The sequence below is a fragment of the Phytophthora infestans genome, genomic scaffold (genome assembly GCF_000142945.1).
Source record: "Phytophthora infestans T30-4 supercont1.10 genomic scaffold, whole genome shotgun sequence".
NCBI lineage: Eukaryota > Oomycota > Peronosporomycetes > Peronosporales > Peronosporaceae > Phytophthora > Phytophthora infestans.
The window spans coordinates 3,257,900-3,279,582 of record NW_003303749.1 but is presented as its reverse complement, the minus strand read 5'-3'; the positions used below and the strand labels follow the sequence as shown (position 1 = coordinate 3,279,582).

Genomic DNA, 21,683 nt, shown 5'->3' with positions numbered 1-21,683 from the left:
GCATTGCAAATCGTCTCCATCCTTTAGCTAGTCGTCACGGCTGTTGCAGGCCTGCGAGCACAAAACTCACGCAGGGCCCCTGCGTGAGTTTTGCCCCTGCGGCAACTTGGACACTGTCCAGCGCTTCGTAATTTCACTTTCTGATCCACGGATTACATGTATTTTAATCTCGCTCAACGCATCCTTAATCTCCGCACGTCGAACGAATGTCAAAGCCCACAGAATAGTCATCGTTAACTTGTCTCGCGATGCAAACTCTGGGCGTGGAGGGCTTCAGCAGCATTGGGAAATGATCGCGCGGGGTCGGGATAATCAGCACACCCTCGCGATGAATCTGTTCAGCGGCCTTCTGCTTTTTACGCACCTCCACGAGCTTCTTCATGCCGCTATCGCGATTCCACGAGCCTGTCAGAACTTTTCGCAGCTCTTCGCGGTCCTGTACCTGCTTCTTTTCGATCGCCTCCAACTCGTTTCGCACTCGTCGTAAGAACTTTCGATCGTCCTGCAGCAGCTTCTGCTTCGAGTGGATGCGGTCCTGCTCCTTGTTGGAGATCTGGTCCTGTAATTGGTGTTTGAGCTTCTCCCTCACACGATTTTGATAGCGTTGGTCGTCGTAGCCTTGGCGCGTGCGCTCACTTTCGGAGAAGAACGTGCATGCCTTTGGATCAACCATCCTTCGTTGGCTTTTTTCACTTGCGATCACGTCCTCACGTTGCTGCATTTGCATCTGTATGTGGCGTTGGAGATCTTCAGCACATAATCGCCGCATCTTATTTTCCAATGCCACAGTGTCCAAGTCACGTCGCTGTTGCAACAGCAAGTCGAATGCGTATTTTGCCTCCAAATCCACGTCGTTAGCCATCTTAGAAATGTGTCGCTTGAAGGCAGATTCCATGACACAATGCTTGGCGGAACTATCGCTTTTGGCTGATCCTGGGGAGAGTAGCGCGTCATACATTTGCAACTCCTTCTCAATACTCACGTCTGTGCCAATGATGTTGTCAGGATCGCTGCGGTTCGTGGGTAAAGCTTCTTGATCGTCTGTTGAGAAGGCAATATCCATAGCTGCACCTCGCGCTACGCCTTCGTTCTTGCCGGGGGTAGAGACCGCGTCGCTGTAGTCGTTCATATCTTCAGGCGAAATGTCAAAGTCGTCCAAATTGCCCACGGTCGAAGGCGGACTACTAATCATGGAGCGGGCGATGTGGTCTTCGAGAGCTCGTGGGAACTTAAGCGGGTCGAAAAGCATGGAAATGCTTCGATTCTTCGCGATCAAGCGGCCAAAATTGAACTCGATGGACATTGGCAAGCCTGTACTGGCCACTGACCCAATCTTTTGCACCATGTCGCGGATAGCGCAGAAGACGAGGTCCTTGGTGAGGCTACGCGAGAACTTAATGGCGATTTTTGTAAAGTTGATATCCTCCATCGATGCCAAGTTCGCACTGGGCAGGGGTGGTCGTTTCTGTGATAGCGTGTACGTCTTGATGAAGGTGTCGGACAGGAAGAAAATGGGTCGCAACTTCGGCTGGTTACGCGAGTTAGTGAACGTTTCCCATGTGATCGTCGCGAACGTGGCGACGTGTACTCCCTGCACGAAGAAGGTTAATACAAATGGGTACAAACGAGAGCAATTTACAGCCGTACCTTGCCCTGGTTAAAGCGCGACTCAATCCAGTCGTTGAAAGCTCGCCATACACTTTCCAGCGTCTCACGATTCTTCTCGGCAGCGAATTTCGTGCGCGATAACTGCGTACTGCAGTCATTTAGCAAGTGCTTGAGCGTATACAAGGACATGCTGGTGTCGTAGGCTAAGACACAAATTGACAGCAGCTAATACCAGCATGTCTTGCTCCCAGCAACCACGATAAACTCGACTATTCTTAGTGGAAAAGATGACTGTCCATCCACCACGAAGCAAAAATATCTGCAGGAAAACATGTAGGAGATCCATCGAAAACTCTTTTACCTTCTTGTAAATTATGGTTATGGTACAAATTCCTGCCCCCATCAGCGAGTGCTCGTCACTCGCTTTCCGCTCACTCGCTTTCCGCTCACTCGCTTTCCGCTCGATCGCTCTCAAACTTGTTGATACACTCAGCGCGAGTGAGCCCTCCTCTCCGTCTATCCTTGCAGCGCGCTTGGACAGGGACAAACGACCTCAAATACGAAATTAAATGTCCAGCACTCGAAGCGTAAGTCGTCGAGACATGGCGATCTCGGACGACTCCATCATCATACGGTAGATGCGCTTCTCACTGCAGCCGGCCTTGGTGAGCATCGTCACGCGCTCCAGCGGCTTGAGCCAGCGCACCTTGCGGCGTCTCTGTGCGCGCTTGGGTTTGTCACTCTTTGTCTTCTTCGTCCTGGGCGGGGAGGGCATCGTCTCGTCCTCCACGTCGTCGCGCTCCGCCAGGGAGGCATCGTCTAGTGGCGTGCTCCATACACAGAGAGGTTTACTCGCGAGGCCGATGGAAGGCCCGCCATGCTTCGGCACGGCACTGCCTCCCAATCCGACACCGAATTCGTACACGGTGACGGTCGACCAGCGCACGCACTTCTTCATCGTTGTTGAAGGACGGCGCTACTGACTCGTTCGGGGGCTTTTCCAAATGGGGGAATCGGCGGCTTCTTTTACGCTGCGAGCTGAGTGGTGTTCACTACTCCCCGATCAGTCGTGCGGAAAGCGATAGACCCATCCATCGTCGAATGTATGGTTTCTTACGCCTCTGCCCCAGTTTCCCACCCGCGATAAAACAGGATTTTGCCCAACGTTGCGGTAGGGGATGACACGATAGTCTACATAGATGAAAGTTATTTTTCTTTATTAATGTAAAGGGAGATGTCGCCCATCTGATCTATTGCTTTTTAGCGACTCAGACCTAGCCGTTTTTGCTCCGCATTCGACGAAATTTGCGACGGCAGGAAACACGGGACTCGCCATGAGGTTAGGAAAGCAAGGAAAACCTAGGCCAGCTGCAACTGCAACGGTCTCGATTGCACACAGCAACGTCCGCCGACAACTGCCCGTGCAGCGCCAGCAAGAACCTCAACTGTGGCTTCGATGCTGCCCTGGGCGAGCTGCACCGTTGCGAGGTACAAGTCCCTGCGTAGCATCACGAAGTGTGTCACCTCGCATCCGTCGCTCACCGATATATCCTGCTGCGTGAACTCGTCGACGGGCTCGCTGAAGTGGATGTGTACCCGGAAGCGGCGCTCTGCGCCGGCCGAGTGCTTGTCGTCCTTTTGAAGGATGACTTGAGGGCAGGAATTGCCTATCACGCACGACGGGCACAGGGATGAAAAATAACCCCAAGCTCAATTTGGTGCTCGATCATTTCACACCTTGCAGGAGCGCCCGCACCTTCATGCGGTCAACGGGGTCGGTGGAGGCAAAGCCAGCCACGTCGATCGGCCGCAGGCCTTCGCATTGCAGATCTCTGCGTAAAATGCATTTTCCCAACCCGAAGTAAATGGCAGGATGGGCTAATTTTCTAGGACTGTCACACGTACTTGTCGGCGCCGCGATGCAGCAACAGTTTGACGACCTTGTGGCTGCCAAGGAAGCTTGCAACGTATAATGCCGTCCGCTAGCATCCACCAAAGCGTGCGGATTAGCTTCACGGCTGCGACGCCGCACATGCATTTTTCTCAGACCTGGTTTTCACCCTACGGCAGCAACACACTTCCGTTCATGTTCCATCCAGCTCTGCTTACTCGAAGAAAAACACTTACGAAGACCTATTGTAAAATAAATGACATCCACAACGCGATGGATGGGTATTATTACTACGTAGTATTTTGCAGCACAAATTCAAGCAGCTTCGCACCTTGGTGAACACAGCTGTAGGGTTTTGATCGATGTACCGCTGCACCTGTTCTACTTGGCTATCGCGAATAGCACGATAGAAGCCATCAAGTGCAGATGGCTTCACTAGATTACATGTATTGTCGAGGCTGTACGTGCGGCTCCACCATAGCGTGTTGCGGCGACAAAGTGGCTCTGTTGCCATCGGAGCAATTTTAACAGTCCAAAAGCAAGTTGCTATTTCTCCCCCCATTTTAGTGACCTCCAGGGGGTTTCGGCACGTAATCGGTGTGGCAGGCAAGCAGAACTGCCTGCATCAGGGGCTAATGGTAACCAAATATCATATGATATTTTTGATAGTAATAGTACTATTTTCGATATTAAATATTAATAGTAACTCATTTTTGCAAAAGCTAACATAATATTTTTATATTAGCTCGGAGAACTGAAAAATATTAGATACTACATGATATTTTATGATATTTTCCCACTTAAGTACGTTTCTTGCCAGCTTACCGAGCGGAGCCAAATAACTTTTTCGATCAGGTTCTAGAAAAGCAGTAGGCTTTAAGACTGACGAGTATTTGCTCTAGTATTTCACTGTGACACAGACAAAGGCGATCGAGATGGAAAACTGCAAACGCTTGCAGCTGTTTAACGTTGATAGAGCGAAATCAAAACATTTTTTCTTGTTCTCTACCGATCTCCTCGTCGACATCGTGCGTCTAATAAACCTGCTGCCTGTGGCGCTAGATTAATGCGCTCAGCAGTGCCAACACACAACGCCAACCTTGCCGTCACTCACAATTGTCCCGGTACTCACGGTTGATTAGTAATACTTCAGCTAGTCGAGCGTTAACGACATCTGATTGGTTAATGTTGCTCGATTACGCAATCATTGAAAAATATAATATCGTATTAACTAATATTAAGCTGATATTTAATAATATCATATTGTCTCAGAAGAAAATATTAGGTGATATTTTTTATATTAACTGGTCTACAGGTGATATTTTCACAATATTAACTTCACCGATTTTGGAGTTACCATTAACCCCTGAATTATTCCAACGGTGCTGTAGACTACAGCACCGTTGGAATAATTCAAATTGCCGATCTTGCACGAAAGAATCTGGGTGCTAACTCGAAGGGTTAATCGTGTAGCCAATTACTCAAATATATGTTTGTACAAGTTTTCGAATCTGAACCCACCTTCCTTCGAATCAAATTAATACGGACGCCCTGAGTTGACAGCCTCGCCATTTCCGCTGTTATCTTTTTGGCACCAGCATACGTTTCTGAAGGTTGCTTCAGTGAAATAGACTGCGGGGTAGGTGTATTATATTGGTAAAGCCTAGTGAATTATCTAAAACGCAGCTGGCGGGAATTGAGAAGGAAATTTGGGGGGCCACACAGCGGAATAGAGGAGCGTAGCCCAGTCTCGGCAATAGCAATAGCGCGCGCTTCCTCCGACTGCAGGTGGAGAACTCGCAGCTCCGTCGGCCACGGTACGCTCAAGAAAAGCGATCTCTATACTCTTTTAGCTTTGGCTCTAACGTTTCGCATCGCCCCGTAGATGTTCAGTCTGAACCCGCGGCAGTCGATGCAGTCGGTGCTGCAGTCGAGCGGCAGCTCCAGCAGCTCGATGCGTAATACAGCGACATCCTTTATCTCTGCGGCATACAGTGGCTATGAGGGCGGTGCAAGCTTTCGTAACGTGGACGCAGGACTCGTTCCTTCGTTTGAGGCACTGAACCCATACGCCAAGGCGGGACACAGCATGATGGGCGACGATAAGCGTTGGCAACCCGTGCCCGACTTGTTCCACTCGAAAGAGTCACTGTACTTCCGTTCTGCAGTGGGAAAAGTACTGAAAACCGCGCACGAAGAGATCTCCCCCGCCGAACTCGAAGTAAGAGCCAATACCCCCGAATTTAAGGTGGAAGAAGGCGACTGGATCGCCCATAATTCCAACCAGAAGAACCAGTTCGCACTCATTACACCTCTCAAGACTGTGGCGCGTATCCCCGCCAACCTCATCATCTCGGATGAACCCATTTCGTTAACACAGCATATGAGCAACCACATGGGGGGATATCTCCGTAAAAAAGGAGAGAAGAACAAGGCGTTCAAGAAGAGATACATGGAACTTAACGGTAGTGTGCTGGCCTATTACAAGAAGAAGCCAGAGAAGAACGGTATCCCGTTGAGTCGAGATGAGAAAAAGTCGCTGGAACGCGGGCGTATTGACTTGGACAGAGTATCGTCCTTGCAGCCCATGGAGTCCAGGTCGGAACCGTATGGTATTCTACTGGTGACGACGACCCGTACGTGGGCAATTTGTGCCGATTCCGAGCCGGAATACCAGCGCTGGCTGAAGGGACTCTGCGACGTGGTCAAGTTTAGCGCTGTTCACGTCACGTACAAGCGCATGTTCCAGTTGCAAGAAGTGAGTGCTAAAGCCATCACTGATGTCCGCATGGTGGTCACTACAGGCGATACTGTTGGCCAGATTGTGGAGCATATCTTTAACTGTTACGAACAGGCTTTGGATGCTGCTCCATTGAGACCGTACAACCCAGCCGAATATCGACTGAAGATCACGGGATACCGTGACTACATGATCGATCGGTTCCGTGTCCTCAACGAGTATGTGCATGTCCGTGAGTGTCTGTTGACCAAGAAGACGATCCGATTGACTGTGATCCACGAGTCCGTGATCCAAGAGACGGCGTTGATGAATCTGAGTATCGGCAGAGATCTGCCAGTTAGCACTGGATCGATGAACAATATCGTGAGTCAGTTCGCAGATATGTTTGATGGAGAGCGCGCGACGTCGCTACAGATGACGACACTTGGAGATGAATGGGAACGACCTTCGATCGACCGCAATGCGTCGTTGCCCAGTGGGATTATCCAGCAGCCATTTGCTATTTGTGTCCGTCGTGTGCTGAATATCCCTCGAACGACGTGTGTGAGGAAGAGATCTAGTGAAGAAGCTATTGTGACACGGATCCCGTTGACTAGCTCGAGTGTGGTGGTTCGCATTGAGCTGTACGATGGCGGCCAGCTACTGGATAACGCTGTGATTGACACATCTGATGTACGATTGAAGGCGCAACGCAACGACTTGCTGTACGCGGAGTGGGACGACCCTGTGTGGCACAAGTTTAATATCGATATTTGCAACGTGACACGCACCATGCGTGTTCAGCTGACTGTTCTGGGCGTCAAGAAGGTTGTGGGTGGCTCAACTTCGAACATGGATGCTACCGAGGAGAAAATGCTGGTGACTGGAGTGAACGCCTTCGAGGTGGACGATGTGCTTGTCCAGGGACATCAATATGTCCACATGTACAACAACCTGCACTCGTGTGTCCAAGGACCAGTGCCTCATGTGACGCTGCCTAATGAGCCAATGATCCAGCTGGAGTTCTCCAAGTTTGACGCGCCGATCAAGTTCGACTGGAGTGACGATGATGACTCGTCAGAAAGTGATCGCTCGTATCGACGCAGTATCATCACGAGCAGTCGATCCGTGATGCTCCGTAAGGAAGGATGGCTGCAGAAAGTGGGCAACTTTTCGTCGTTGACTCGTTGGCGTCGACGTTGGTTTGTAGTGGACCAAAGCACTTGTACTCTGAGCTACGCAGACGACGAGACTGCTCCGCGTAAGCTGATTACTCTACGTAACTGCTCCGTGATGACTGCAGATGACATGAACCAGAAGTTTACGACTGCGCCTGTGAATAAGGGCACACGGAAACTCCGTCAGACTTGGTGCTTTAAGGTGCGACCGATGGGTTCGTCTCGTGATTACATCATCTCAGCGGAGACGAAGCAAGATCGTGAAGAGTGGATGCTTGCGATTCAGACGGTGGCGAAGGGCGACACGAGTATCAGCGACTTTGGTAGCCACAATGGGAGCTTTGATGATTTGATAACACCGTCAGTGGCGGAGAGTCCGAGAGTGGAGGAGAGTAGCGAACAGCTAAACGGCAGAAATATTCTGGAGAGTGTGGCTCAGGATCGACGCGACTCGGTCTCGCGCGGCTCGCGCAGTAGCGGACACAGCTCGTATCAGCGTGAGGGTGAGCTGAACGAACTGCGCAAACTCATCTTGCTAGACCCGCTGTATCGATTCAGTCCGTACCAGAAGGAGCAATTGTGGATGCACCGTGAGGAATTCATCGACATCCCGTCAGCTCTTCCTCGTATTCTTTCGTGTGTTCACTGGGATGACCGAGATGAGTGCGAAGAGGCCTTGACACTGCTGCCACGTTGGTCTGTTCCGGACCACCAAGCGGCATATATCGAGCTGCTGAATGGCGAATTCGCTCACGAAGGTGTGCGCACGTTTGCAGTGCAGAAACTCAGTCAGATGGCTGACACGACGTTCAGTTACTTCTTGCCGCAGCTGGTACAAGCTATCAAGTTCGAGAATCATCATGTGTCTCCTCTAGCCATGTTGCTGATTGAGCGAGCTATCAAGAACCCGAACCAGATTGGCTTTGACCTCTTCTGGAGCATGAAAGTGGAGGCACACAATGACCAATACCGTGAACGGTACGGCACTATCTTGAACGCTTATCTGGACGTGTGCAGCTCGAAGATGCGTGCCATTCTGAAGCTGCAGGACAAGCTCTTCTCGGAAGGTGGGATGCTGGAGCGTATTTGTCAGAGTGTGAAGGCGAAGAGGAAGGACGGCGCTGCTGAAATGAAGCGTGCGATGCAGCAAGGGCTGGAGGCGCTGAATGAATTGCTGCCCGGCTCGTTCCAGCTGCCGCTTGATCCTCGTATTGAAGTGGGCAAGATTATCGTGAGCAAGTGCCGCGTGATGGATTCAGCGAAGAAGCCGTTGTGGCTGGTGTTTGAGAATGCCGAGGAAGGCGGTGACCCAGTCACTGTGATGTTCAAGGCTGGTGACGATGTGCGGCAAGACTGCTTGACGCTGCAGTTGATCCGTTTGATGGATGAAATGTGGCGAGATGAGGGTCTGGACTTGGCGATGGAGCCGTATAAGTGTGTGGCTACGTCTCCAATGACAGGTATTCTCCAGATGGTGCCTAACTCAGTCACAACTGCTGAGGTACACAGACGTGATGGTATGATGGGTACCTTTAAGGACCCCAGTTTCTCCGACTGGATTCGCGCGAACAACTCCGACCCGAGAAGCCACAAGGCTGCTGTAGATCTCTTCGGACGCTCGTGTGCTGGCTACTGTGTGGCTACGTGTGTTCTGGGCATTGGTGACCGACACAATGACAACATTATGATTGCGTCTTCCGGTCGCTACTTCCATATTGACTTCGGACACTTTTTGGGTCATCTCAAGTACTACAAGCTGGGCATTCGTCGCGAACGTACTCCTTTCGTCTTCACGAACGAAATGGCTTATGTTTTGGGTGGAGTGGAAGGCAAGGACTTTGCCAAGTTCGTAGACACAGCCTGTACGGCGTATTGTGTGCTGCGGAGACAGATGCATCTTCTGGTGTCGCTGTTGCTACTGATGGTGCCGGCAGACATGCCGGAGCTGACGGGACGGGATGATATCAACCACATTGTGACGACGCTGGCGCCGGAGGTGTCGGATGAGCGCGCTCGTGAGTCTTTCGAGCAGACAATCCACTTTTGTCTCGACAGTCGGTTCAAGCGTTTTGATAACTACCTGCACAATATCGCCCACGCTTTTGGATAAGGGACAAGCGCGCTAGTCCGGATGCTTGAAGTTTTGGACTGGCAATCGCGTGCATATCGAAGAAATAAGTAATCGCAGCAATGAGTACCAGCAGCGTTGCAGTTTGATGGCATTAGTCTACAATGCGTGCACTTCGCGGTGTGGGTGAGAATAAAGAAAGCAATAGTACTCTTCGAAGGCTGCAGAATTTGTGGTTGGTTTTAAAAAAGTGTGAAAAAGTGAAATCGTGAATCACGATTCGTGATCATTCAGAATCTGTTTGTCGAAGCTATTCATTCATAACTTAAATTATACAGTTGAGCTAGGGAAGAGAAGACTTCCTTGTTTCCTTGCGACCACAACTCATCACATGCCTGCACTCTTATACCGATATCTGTCTGAACTACTACTACTACTACGAAGCACTCCAGTCGTACATGTACACCTTTGCCAGGTCAAGATGGTGCTACTCCACTTCAAACCAGATTTTTTTAAAAAATGAAAACAAAAATTTGATTACGTAAAAGTAGCATTGTAGTAGATCAGCAGAGTAATCGATTGAAGACGACCGTACCCTATTTTATGAGTCATGCAATAATCATCCATTGAAGACTTGAGATTCTCAAGTTTAAAATCCCAACCACATTTTAACAAAAAAAATCTGAAAATGTGTAAATATATTCGCGATTAAAGTACGTCGAGTTCTTCTCATGAGATTTTCCTATCCATCTCACCTCTACGCCGTCATCGCTTTTGCACTCAAAAGTTGCAAGAAATTCTCAAGCATAAGCGTCTTCCTTTCAACGAAAGAGTTGCGTTCTTCATCTCGTGCTTACATCTCCATCAGAGCATTCAGCACAACCTGCACGTTTCCGTTACACTGCTCCAGACGGTCAATGACAACAGCCGTCTCTACACCCGGGAAGATGTCGCGCACCATGGACAGCTCAGCCGACCACTTCAGCTCCTCCTCCGTCACAACGGGGGCAGCGGGAGTCTCCACGACAACGGGCGTCTCTTCCACAGGGGCAGGGGTCTGCTCAGTCACCTGCTCCCACTCGCTGTCGCCGGTAGCGACAACAGGAACCTCAGCAGGTTCAGCAGTCTCAACAGCCTCAGCCTCCGTCTGCTGCTGCACCTCCGGAGCAGGGGCAACCTCCGTGTGGGCGGGCGGCATCTTCATGTTCTTGATCTCACCGACAACCTCCTTGGCAAACTCGCTGATGCCCTCAGCGGCGCACTTGATGCCCTCAGTGGTCTCCTTAACCAGTTGGTCAAACGGGATCTCCTGGATGCTCTGACGCGCAGCGTTAAGCGACTCGCGAGCGTCGTGAGCCACCGTCTTAAGCGCCTCGTTGGTGTGGCTGAGACCAGTCTGAGCCGTCTGCTGTGCCTTCTCCGCCCACTGCTCGTGCTTAACCTTCTCCATGGCCACATTCAGCGTCTCCACGAGCTTCTCAATGGCCTTTAGAATCGGGTCAGCCACGTTCTCTTGGAAAGCGACGGCAGTGCGGCTGACAGCCTCGAAGCGCAGCGACTTAGATCCCTCCGTACCGCTCAAGAACACGCGACAGGCCTCTTCGTACTCGGCCTGCGACGTCACGTTGAGGCAGTCGCCATCAGCGTCCGTGTACTGCACCACGAAGCTGCCGGGGCTCAGGTTGAAAGTCTCATCGAAAAGTGCGGTCAGCGCCTCTAGGGAGAACGTAGAGAGGTCTACACGCAAGCGGTGGAGCTCTCCCTTATAGTTGATCTTAAGCGCGGTCTGCTTGGCGTCCATTGTGGTCCTTTGGTTGAAGCGGTTATGAGTTCTCTTTGTTCTCTACTTTGCCGATCCGAAAATGAAAAAGCGAGGAAAAGAAACCGAGAAGCCCTTTCTAATCTGTTTTTTTTTCTTCGGCGTCTGTTCGTGGACGAGGCTCAGCCAATCAGAAGACGATATTGGGAGAAGGGGTGAATGTGAGCAAGTTCAGCATCGTTTTTGGGAGGGAGTACATGCACTTATTCTGTAGAGTTTATATTTATTCAAGTGTTATAAGCGGATAGATCATGTTAGGTCAAATGTTGCTTGAAGAACATAATATAATTGTAAAATTTATAATTTTATTTCTATTCGATTGTAGGTGTCATCACTTTGTGTATCTTGCTGCCCATACCATAATTCGAGAACGTTGTCGAGAACCATCATTTAACTCTCACTGCAGTGAGTTCTAGGATGAACACTGCTCGGGTAGTGGCAGTGTATGTTGTACTGTAATAAAGTTAAATGCCGGCAATGCTGCGTAGGAATGCATGCGCCAACGATGGGCGCGAGTATCCATCCTTGCGTTGGACTCGACTCGGTGTCGCAGCTGTCGCTTTTCCGCTGTGGCGCACATCTTCAAGTGTGGTACACCCCAATCAACATTAACATTTTCATCCACTCCCACCTCATCCATTTCAACTATTTCAGCCAATCCATAGTCACAACGTTTCGGCACAAAACGGACTATCGTTCAATTGCCATTGGAGCACGAACATTACAGCGCGGCGCTGGATCTCGCGCACACTCGTTCCGTCCCTCTGTTCATGTCGTCCGCGCCGACATCCACCACGTCCTCGGGTGGCAATGTATCGCCGCGCTTGAGTCGCATGAGCTCGTCGTCGGGTGCCTTCTCGACGCAGTCGCTGCAGGGGTTTCGCACTGTGTCATTGCCCGGTCTGTTCCCCGGTACCCACTTGGGCATTTTGGCCTCGGGGCTACTGGATAAACGTCGCGACGGGGCCGTGCGTGGCGGATGGGCCAAGCGTCTCTTCATCTTGTCCACACGCAGCCTGCATTATTATCGCAAGGTGGAGGAGTCGGAGCTTTTTGGCAAGGAGCGCGGCCAGGTGCTACTCTCAGATATCGGCTATGCCAAGGTCGTGATGCCTGACGACGCCCCAGCAGGGTCTGTGGAACCTGGTCACGCGTCGTTCTTTGTTGGAGTGCTATCGGTATGATGGGTATTGGAGTTGAGGTGGTCAAGTGAAGTTATTGAGGATTTAAAGTGTCTTTTTCTCGTTTTGAGCAGAAACGGAAAACGCTGCTGCTGTTCCTGCGTGCCGACTCGTTCGAGTATGCCAGCAGCTGGGTTAGTGTTGTGAATAACGCAGTGCACACAGGAAAAGGCGTTAATTTCGCCCCACGATGGACAGTGGAGACCATGCAGACGTTCATCTCAGCTGCGTCCGGGTACGTTGAAGTTGCATTTATCAAGTCTGATGGCAGAGAAACTCATAATTGCGCGACTGTAGCAACTTTGAAGAGATGGAGGCTGCAGCAACGACAGAATCACCAACGGAGGTGGCAGCAGCACCGACTGTGACGGTAAGGGCCATTGGAAACGAAACGTAAAAGCAACTACGTATCTGACGGTCTGTGTGGTTGTAGCGCTCGATCCCTACAGTGCTTGTTGTTAGTATTGTTTCGGGTCCTTTAAGCGGTCCTACCATGACAGAAAGGCTTGTCAAGCGCAATGTCGAGCTGAACACGGAACTCCAATTGGGTTCATTCGAGCAAAAGGACACATGCGTATTAGTGCTGAGTAATGGCGAAGAGCTCCATATTCCACAACGGTTGCTCGGAGGAGGCGATGCCAGCAAACTACTTATGACTTCTAAGCAAATTGAACTGACAACCCCTGCTCGTTGTCAACCGCTACGACCACACATCGTGTTCATGTCCAAAGTTTTTGGTACGCGGCAGTCCACGTATTCATCTCTTAAAGAGTAATGTCTAAACTTGTTGCTTTGGTACACAGTTTCTTTCCGGTGCGTACGAGCTCCACGTGTGCAAATATCCCGACGAGACTCTGGTCCCCAGCCAGTAATGTCGTCGCTGCCTTCAACATTCACAGTGGCGTTTCCCGGCACACTCGGTGGTCTCTTTCTGATAAGTTGTCTGGTCTCGTTCTACTGCGCTACACCTTTCGTTGGCTTGATGAAGATCACAATCGTTCTTGGTTTGATTCTCTCCGTGTCACAGATCACTCAGTTTATTATCTGGTAGGCGTCGTGATTGTTGACACCACTGCTAACGCAAAACTGACGTTGAGTTTCGTGTCGTCTTATTTATTACTGTAGCTTATCAGAAACACAGAGCCACAAGCGGTTGAGTCCGGTATTGTCCCCGATTGGAGGATCCAGAAAAGCTGTGGCTGCTGTGGGCAACGAGCTCCTGTTCCATTTGACAGTCGACAAGATCGAAGTGATTGAAGCAGATCAAGACAAGGAGCCGGCTCTATCCGACACGGCATCACCAGTATCAGACGTCGACGGAGTTATCGAGACGGAAACCAACGCGATCAGTGGCGGGCCGATCGCGTTCTCACCTCGATTTATTGCAGCGGAAAAGGGTGACGAAAGAAAAGGTCACGCAAGATACTTAGCTACACTGGAGTGGCGCGAGGTGAACAACATTGACAATATCTTGGTGACACCGCACACGACTTTCGACACTATCAAGAAGTATTATCCGCAATATTTCCACGGCAAGACGCGCGACGGACTGCCCGTATACTATGAACGCCCCGGTAAAATCGACCTTACAGCTCTTAAGCGTGAAGGACTTTCGATTGATGATCTACTGCGTCACTACATGTACATTACGGAGTATCTTTGGCGAGTAGTGGAGCCTAACGACTCCGGCCGATCGATCACAGTGCTGGATGTGACAGGTATCGGCATGTACGACCTTGGAGGAGAAGTTCTGGACTTCATCAAGCGTGCCTCGGCGTTTACTGGTGCACACTATCCCGAGCGCAGTGCCCACATTTTCATCATAAACATTCCCGGCTGGTTCAACATGATCTGGCGCATGGTGAAGCCCATGATCGACCCAGTCACTCGCGAAAAGGTACGTCACTTAAACCAATCTTGTCATTGTGGAGTGTGTGAGTCTGATGTGGCGTGCTTGCTGCAATTAGGTCCATATGCTGAAGGGTAGCGCGATTCTGAAGGAACTGGAGACGCTGATCGATCCAGAAAACATCCCGTCGGACTTTGGCGGTGAGGGTGTAGCGCTAGGAGACTCGGACGAAGAGCACGCGCTAGCTGCACACGTGAAAAAATATCTGTGAGTATGAAGCCAATAACGAAATTAATAAAAAAAGGATGAAAACACTTGGAGTGTTACAAATGCAAGTGGCACGGCAACAAGCAAAAGTCAGATGGCTACAATCTCTGATAATTTCGGTTCCGGCTTGAGCTTTTTTGTTCAAGGATCGGTTGCATGATGGGATGCCGATTGTGGCTGGGTGATTAGACTCCATGTGACGCGCGCAGGTGACGCCGCTTCCGTCTTGGACCAGTGGTGGCCGTTGAGGTGGCTGGTCACTCTTGCATTCGCCATGTCGTTGACGAAGCTGCTTCTCCGTCGTGCCGCCACTTCCCGTGCTCGCTCATCGTCGTCATTGGCGTCTCGCGCGTTCTCTGACGTCCCTGATGGTACTTTATCTCAAATGGCTACACCGCCATTGCCTCAACTGAACTAACACTTCAATGTCCTTTTAACAGTTTTGCCCGAACCAGTATACTTCGAGGACATTAGCACGGCCTCTTACCGCATCCGCGATGGCATCCAGCAGACCCAGTGCGAATACTCGCCGCTACTGTCGCAGCGTATGGGAATCGACCTGTACCTCAAGAAGGACCACCGTCAGATGACCGGAAGCTTCAAGGAGCGTGGTGCCCGCAACGCTCTGCTGCAGTTGACGGACGAGGAGAAGAAGTACGGCGTTGTAGCTGCGTCTGCTGGCAACCACGCACAGGCGCTGGCCTACCACGGCCAGTTGTTGGGAATTCCTGTGACATGCGTTATGCCCAAAGTCGCTCCGCTGACTAAAATCGCTCGCTGCCGTGAACTTGGAGCGCGTGTTGTGCTACATGGTGAACACATTTTGGAGGCGCGTGACAAGGCCGAGGAATTTGTGCGTGATGAGGTACGAATTACGTGGGTTTTGCTGGAGGTTTTTGGCAACATGTCTGACAATTTGTTGCTTTTTATTGCAGAACATGGTGTACATCAACGGGTTCGACCGTCCGGAGATTATTGCCGGAGCTGGAACTATGGGAATTGAGATTCTGAACCAGGTGCCGGACGTTGATGCCATTGTGGTGCCTGTGGGTGGCGGTGGCTTGATCGCTGGTGTTGCACTCGCTGTCAAGACGCTTGCTCCGAATGTTCAAGTGATCGTACGTTATTGTTTTTGTAACTCGCGTGATGTTTTGAGTTATTCTAATGCGAAGCGCTCGTTTTGCAGGGTGTGGAGCCTGAATATTGCTCGAGTTACTCGGCCGCGCTGGAGGCTGGCAAGCCCGTCTACATGCCGACACAACCGACTCTTGCGGATGGTCTGGCTGTTCCTTGTGTTGGTGCGAATGCGTTCGAGATCGCCCGTAAATACGTCGACAAGGTGGTGACTGTCTCGGAGCGCTCAATTGCTCTGAGTGTGCTGCGTCTAGTGGAGATGGAAAAGGTCGTGGTGGAAGGTGGAGGTGCTTCCTCGCTGGCTGCTCTGATCGACGACAAGCTGCCAGAACTCAAGGGCAAGCGCGTTGTGTTGCCTTTGACTGGTGGTAACATTGATACTCCAGTGCTTGGTCGTGTTATTGACCGTGGTTTGGCTGCTGATGGACGTCTCGTGCGCTTCGTGGCCACTGTGAGCGACCGTCCGGGTGGTATCGCCCAGCTCACATGCTTCCTACGTGACTTCGGTGTTAGTGTCAAGGACATTTACCACGAACGTGCCTGGGTGCACGCCAGTATCTCTCATGTGGCCGTCAAGTGTGTTGTCGAGACACAGTCCAGTGAACATGCTCTTGCGCTCAAGAAGCGCCTCGAGGAGGATGGCTACCCTCTTATCTGGGAGAGTTTTGCCGGTCAACAGACCCCCGCCGTTGAGCTCTAAGCAGACGTTAGTACTTAAAAAAGTCTGGTAGTACACATCGAAGTAGAATATGGATGATTGTAAATCGCTTTACCTGCTGTAGTTTTTCCTGTCGTTTTCTACATCTCCGCCAGTTCTCCCAGGTAAATGGTCTTGTCACTGCTGCACGAGCCCACAATGGGTTCTGTGGGGTGGAAAGTGGCTTCGTTCACGCTTCCTGTGTGCCCTGGCAAGTGGTAGCGTAAATTCCCCGTTTCGGCGTCCCAAATGTACACGTAGCGGTCCGCTGATCCGCTCGCTACAAAGCGCATGTCGGACGACCAGCCACAGCGAATAAGCGTGCGGTCGAAGCTGTGCTTGGCTCCCATGTACGTCGTCTTGAGACGTTCTCCCTTGACGAACGGCCGAACATCCCACTTCCTCACAGTCGAATCCATAGCATTGGACAACAAGTAATTACCGTCGGGACTGAGACTCACGCCTGTCACAATGTCCGCGTGACCCTGTAGCACCGTGCTCACCTCATCCTTGCGGAGATCCCACATCTTGATGTCTCCATCCAGCCCTCCAGTAATGACTTGAGAGTTGTCGCCCGAGAAACACACGGCCGTGACCTGGAATTTGTTCTCAAACGACTTGACGGCGCGCTTAGAACGGACGTCCCAGATCTTGGTGGTGCAGTCGTCGCTACCGCTTACGATGAGCGTGGGGCCGCTGGTCACGGGACAGCAGCTGTTGACAATGGACGAATGGCCCGCGAATTTCTTAATGCGAGTGCCGCTCTCACCGTCCCAGAGGCCGACGGTCTTGTCGGCCGAGGCAGACACAACCTGTGCACTGTCGTAGGTCCACTGCACTTCCAGCACTGCGTTCTTGTGGCCACTCAGCACGTTATAATTGCGGCACTCACCATAGACGTCCCAAAGCAAAATACTGCGGTCAAAAGAGCACGACGCCACGTGCTGCCCCGAAGGACTGAACTTGAGCGAGTACACGGCCGCACTGTGGCCCGACAGCAACATAGTGGGAGCCTGAAGGCCCGACGTCCGGTCCTCCACGCGCTTGGGTGCCACCACTGCCTGGTCCACTGCCACGATCTCCGTTACGCGCGAGCGCTTGGCTAGTTGCGTCTGCCCTGCCGGCGTCAGCGCCGTCGACGGGGATGCATCTTCGTCGCTACTAAGACGCCGCTTGCCCGTCATTTGCTAGTGAATTTGAGTGAAAAAGGGTACTAGTAATAATGTTTTTAAAATCAATGTAAATGTTAAAATTGAGCATTTCTAACAAGTTAGAAATACATGTACTCCTAAGGTTAATCAATCTGATACCGGTATTCAACACATTTTTCCCGCGAAAATTGAAAAAGACATGGCGAGCCGTGATGAAGTGGTGATCGATGGCGACTCGACGGAAGACGATGAGGAAGTGACCATCATCACGCCTGAAGCCCGCAAGCGGCGCCGCCGCTCTAACATCATGGTGGACCATGATGAGGACGAAGGAGACGACGACGAGCAAGAAGAGAAGGCAGAGAACCAGTCCTTAGCAGCTTCCTCCGCTCCTCGACGCCAACAGCAGCTACTTCTAAATGAAAACGGCGTCTCATCGAAACCCATGACGCTGCGCACACCAACAATGTCACGACGCTCGAGTCGCAACATGCAGCAATTGTCAATATCTGCAGCTGTGGCTCGTGGAGAACGTGGACGCCGTCAGCAGCAAGAAGGAGAACAACAAGACGCAGAAGAACGAGAAGGTTCAGGAGATGATGATGTCCGCGTTGTCCATCCGCCGTCTGTTAGCTCTGTAGGCAGTAGCGGACGCAAGAGTCGACGTCCCGCAATCCACGATAGCGACGAGGAGATGGAGAAGGATCAAGACGAGCCAAAAGAAGACTCTGACGGCGAACAAGAAGTGGAAATTGATGCTGAAGGGTCTTCAGCATCAAGACGTAGCTCCAGAATCCATCACAAGCGCCAGGAGAAGGAGAAACAGCATGCTAGTGCGCGTAAACTTGACTATCCGGTGCTGGACAATTGTCTCGAGAGTTTACAGAGCTTAGGACCTCACTATAATGGAGATGGTGATGACGACGAAGACGAATACAAGGAATCCGAGCCAGAAGAACCCTCTCCGCCACCTAAGAAGAGACGACGCTCAGTACCCCGAGCTGGAGAGCGAGACAACCGAGAGAAAGTCTACGCGGATGCTGGAGACGACGTGGACGATTTTATCTGTGGCGATGATGAGATCGAGTACATGAATGACGATGAGGAGGCTGTGATCAGTGTCGCGTCGTCAGATGATGACATGGCGGCAGATGATCCTGAAGAGCTGAGGGCGATGCTGGATGCAGGACGTTCGCGCGAAGTTAGCGAGTGGTTTGGGATCTATCTGGAGTATCTGGAGGAGTGTATCATCGATCCTGACTTTGAGAGCACGATGCGTCGCAAGAGCTCTAAGGCGAAGCACCAGCTTTACGCACAAGCAATCAATCACGTACGTGGGTCCTGCTCAGCTATGATGTATAGAGTATAGACTGACTTGTTGCTTGTAGATTGAACGCAAACTGTGTTCATGTCGTGACACTGTACGCTCCGGTGTGGCATGGCCGGAGGATATGGTGGACGCTTTGAATCATGCATCATTGTACCGGTCAAGCCGCGTCTCTGCTGACCAAGATTGCGAGGCTTGCAACCGTCGCCAGCATGTAGCTACGTACCACGTAGACCTGGCTGGATATGCTTGTGACGCTACGAAGCTTTACGGCCACAACTGGATGCGCCAGTACGTTAAATCTTGTCACCGACTGATATGTTGTTTGTATGTAAAAAAAACTAACCTGCTGTGCGATGTTTTAGTCTGAAAGATTCAGTAAAGGAAGCAGCTCCCGTCCAAATTTCTTTTGAAATGGGCAGTGTATGTTACGCGGTAAGATTCTTGTCGTTGTGCTTTAGTTCTCCTTCAAGACTGATGTGATGATGCTGTTTTGTGTAGCGTACGTCGGCGTATTGGCAAATGCTTCATGCCAAACAATTCTGGTGTATCATTATTGATGCAAAGCGTAAGAGGTGTGCGGATAGCAGTGGGCGGATTGCTGAGCCGTATCGTGAGGGGTTCGTTAAGAAGGAGTTCGGTCGGTTTAAGAAATTGGTGGGTCTGGTGGAAAAGTTCGCTGAGGACTCGAAGCGAATCACCCAATACATGCCGAACGAGTGGAAGAAGATTACGCGACGCAATGTGACCAGTGATTTCCTCCCACTTGCGAGGCGCAAGTGGGAGGAAAATCTTATGGACATTCAGAGACTCGTCGGGGCACGCTCGATGCGTTTGTTGGCATCTTGTGGACATTCAGAGACTCGTCGGGGCACGCTCGATGCGTTTGTTGGCGAGAGTGAAGAAGAGGAGACCGAGGATGAAGAAGAAGCGATGGAAAAGACGGAGCAAGAAAAACGATCAGCTGCAGCAGTAGACAACGACGACATCCAGGCCACGGACGATGAAGAAGAAACAAAGGACTTGGAGATAATCTCCCCACAACGAACACCACGCTCGGAAAGCAAGAAGGAGCAGAAACTCCAGTCGCCAAGCAGTGAAGAAGAAAAGAAAGAAGAACCACAAGTGAAGGATGAGAAGCCTGTTGAGAAGGACATCGATGACCTCATGTGTTTGGTATGTGATGCCAGCCCACGTAACGCCGGTGTCGTCCACGGGATTTACTTGCACGTGTACTGCTGCTATGCATGTGCTAAGCGCCAACACCGAATGAAATGTGGCTGTATGGTTTGCAACCGGCCAATTGATCGAGTGCTTCGGTTGCTCCCACTCACAGTGGACGCACGAAACGCTATCCGAAACCAGCAGAAGAATTCTTAGGTGACACGAGACCTTATTGACACGCCGAAGCAAAATATGACAAGCCGAGTCTGTATTTGAACAACTTACATGTATGAACTTACAGCTGTCTTGACTCTGTCAGCGCTTAGTTCCCGTTTGTTGCTGTATTTGAACAGGTAAAGAACCTGGTTGCGACCTGCAAAAGGTAGGAACTCCCTTTGAATGGAAGGGTGCTTCTCTAAGAGATACCTTACGAACGTGTCGTAAGTGTCTACAGGGGTGCCATCCTGGCATTGTCGATCTGGAAACACTCGGCTCATCACGCAACAAGGCACGATAGCAAACGGTTTGCCTAGTGTCAGTGCAGCGTCGACGATTGCTTCAGTGGCTTCGTCCGGGTGCATTCCAACGAGGACGGAAGAGTCTGTGAACAGCTCTGAGTGCAGCTTCAATGTTTCATCGTCGAGACAACGGAGTAGTTGAGAGTTCATTTTACGACCCTGAGTAGATTCGGCTTTAGCTACAAGCTTACGATTGTATTTGCCGAGCTTCATTGGTCTCTGCAATAACACAAAAAATCAGGTAAGCTACCATAACCAAGCTTCAACTTTTGGGGTCTGCGACGTACGGGGTCGATAAGCGTTGTTGGGATGCCTCGTTCGATCCAGAGTTGAATGGGAATATCACCTTTGCCACCAGCAACATCAACGACGCCTGTTCCAGCAGCAAGATTATCCTCACCTAGTGAGTCCACAAGCCAGTCGCAGAAAATGCGGCTACGTTGCGCTTTGTCGATTTTAGAGTGAGGATCTCCACTATCACCGGCAAGATGTGCAGCTTTAGCGCGTTGCTCGAGTCGCTTTGCCATCCAACGCCGTCGATTTTCCTCGAACTCCTCTGGCCGTCCATGCCAGAAGTGACATTGTTCGCCACGCAAGCAATTCGCGCCGCCAGAAGAAGAGAAATAGTACTTGCAGGCATTGAAGCCGTCGAGCACGACCATGTTGGTGTACTTATTCGTTGCTCCTGCTTTTGATGATGGCAGCAACACCCACGATCCCTTTACAGCAGCTGACGATGCATTCGTCGAGTCTGGGTTTGTGCAATCAGTGTAGCTGAATACGGTGCCCTCATGACGCAGACTCCAGAGTTCGTCCACCTGAATCGAGTGCAGCACGAAGAGCCAGCCATCTTGGTGTCCTGGTTCGTGGCGTTTGCGTTGCAATGTTCCACAAGCTGTAACCAGGTCACCAAGGTGCACGTCCCAGTTAATCTGGCGAATGGTAGCGAAATCTAGGATATCCTCCTGTGCGCGTATCATGACCTCCAAAAGCTCTACCGGACAGGGTTCTAGAGTTAGCTTGGCACTGGTATTGACGCAGTTGTTAAAATGCAATTATCACACCTCCATCATTCAACTGGATGTCGCCAAACACGAGCCCTTTGCTGCAAC

General features: G+C 51.0%; 9 protein-coding genes across 9 annotated transcripts; 4 read left to right on the top strand and 5 right to left on the bottom strand.

The window, feature by feature from the left end:
- Positions 1 to 184: 184 nt before the first annotated feature.
- On the bottom strand, positions 185 to 1,797 carry PITG_07288 (sporangia induced predicted protein; the record flags this gene model as incomplete). Its single annotated transcript, XM_002905175.1, has 2 exons — positions 185 to 1,591; positions 1,648 to 1,797. 2 exons carry the CDS (start codon positions 1,795 to 1,797, stop codon positions 185 to 187), a joined length of 1,557 nt encoding a protein of 518 aa, XP_002905221.1.
- A 170-nt stretch (positions 1,798 to 1,967) lies between these two features.
- PITG_07287 (uncharacterized protein) lies at positions 1,968 to 2,738 on the bottom strand (the record flags this gene model as incomplete). The annotated part of the gene is made up of 1 exon (XM_002905174.1): positions 1,968 to 2,738. The coding sequence occupies one exon, from the start codon at positions 2,564 to 2,566 to the stop codon at positions 2,174 to 2,176; it is 393 nt and encodes a 130-aa protein (XP_002905220.1).
- Positions 2,739 to 5,384: 2,646 nt separating this feature from the next.
- On the top strand, positions 5,385 to 9,688 carry PITG_07286 (phosphatidylinositol kinase; the record flags this gene model as incomplete). Its single annotated transcript, XM_002905173.1, has 1 exon — positions 5,385 to 9,688. The coding sequence occupies one exon, from the start codon at positions 5,385 to 5,387 to the stop codon at positions 9,504 to 9,506; it is 4,122 nt and encodes a 1,373-aa protein (XP_002905219.1).
- A 457-nt stretch (positions 9,689 to 10,145) lies between these two features.
- PITG_07285 (uncharacterized protein) lies at positions 10,146 to 11,319 on the bottom strand (the record flags this gene model as incomplete). Its single annotated transcript, XM_002905172.1, has 1 exon — positions 10,146 to 11,319. One exon carries the CDS (start codon positions 11,263 to 11,265, stop codon positions 10,318 to 10,320), a length of 948 nt encoding a protein of 315 aa, XP_002905218.1.
- A 679-nt stretch (positions 11,320 to 11,998) lies between these two features.
- Positions 11,999 to 14,584, top strand: PITG_07284 (SEC14 cytosolic factor, putative; the record flags this gene model as incomplete). The annotated part of the gene is made up of 7 exons (XM_002905171.1): positions 11,999 to 12,461; positions 12,539 to 12,699; positions 12,762 to 12,810; positions 12,898 to 13,201; positions 13,268 to 13,511; positions 13,590 to 14,361; positions 14,432 to 14,584. The coding sequence occupies 7 exons, from the start codon at positions 12,054 to 12,056 to the stop codon at positions 14,582 to 14,584; spliced, it is 2,091 nt and encodes a 696-aa protein (XP_002905217.1).
- Positions 14,585 to 14,854: 270 nt separating this feature from the next.
- PITG_07283 (threonine dehydratase catabolic, putative) lies at positions 14,855 to 16,414 on the top strand (the record flags this gene model as incomplete). The annotated part of the gene is made up of 4 exons (XM_002905170.1): positions 14,855 to 14,951; positions 15,036 to 15,445; positions 15,516 to 15,698; positions 15,767 to 16,414. The coding sequence occupies 4 exons, from the start codon at positions 14,855 to 14,857 to the stop codon at positions 16,412 to 16,414; spliced, it is 1,338 nt and encodes a 445-aa protein (XP_002905216.1).
- A 98-nt stretch (positions 16,415 to 16,512) lies between these two features.
- Positions 16,513 to 17,595, bottom strand: PITG_07282 (WD domain-containing protein; the record flags this gene model as incomplete). Its single annotated transcript, XM_002905169.1, has 1 exon — positions 16,513 to 17,595. One exon carries the CDS (start codon positions 17,593 to 17,595, stop codon positions 16,513 to 16,515), a length of 1,083 nt encoding a protein of 360 aa, XP_002905215.1.
- Positions 17,596 to 17,761: 166 nt separating this feature from the next.
- Positions 17,762 to 20,269, top strand: PITG_07281 (uncharacterized protein; the record flags this gene model as incomplete). The annotated part of the gene is made up of 6 exons (XM_002905168.1): positions 17,762 to 17,872; positions 17,933 to 18,892; positions 18,951 to 19,180; positions 19,255 to 19,324; positions 19,391 to 19,640; positions 19,749 to 20,269. 6 exons carry the CDS (start codon positions 17,762 to 17,764, stop codon positions 20,267 to 20,269), a joined length of 2,142 nt encoding a protein of 713 aa, XP_002905214.1.
- A 65-nt stretch (positions 20,270 to 20,334) lies between these two features.
- Positions 20,335 to 21,551, bottom strand: PITG_07280 (uncharacterized protein; the record flags this gene model as incomplete). The annotated part of the gene is made up of 2 exons (XM_002905167.1): positions 20,335 to 20,790; positions 20,859 to 21,551. 2 exons carry the CDS (start codon positions 21,549 to 21,551, stop codon positions 20,335 to 20,337), a joined length of 1,149 nt encoding a protein of 382 aa, XP_002905213.1.
- Between the last annotated feature and the right edge of the window lie 132 nt (positions 21,552 to 21,683).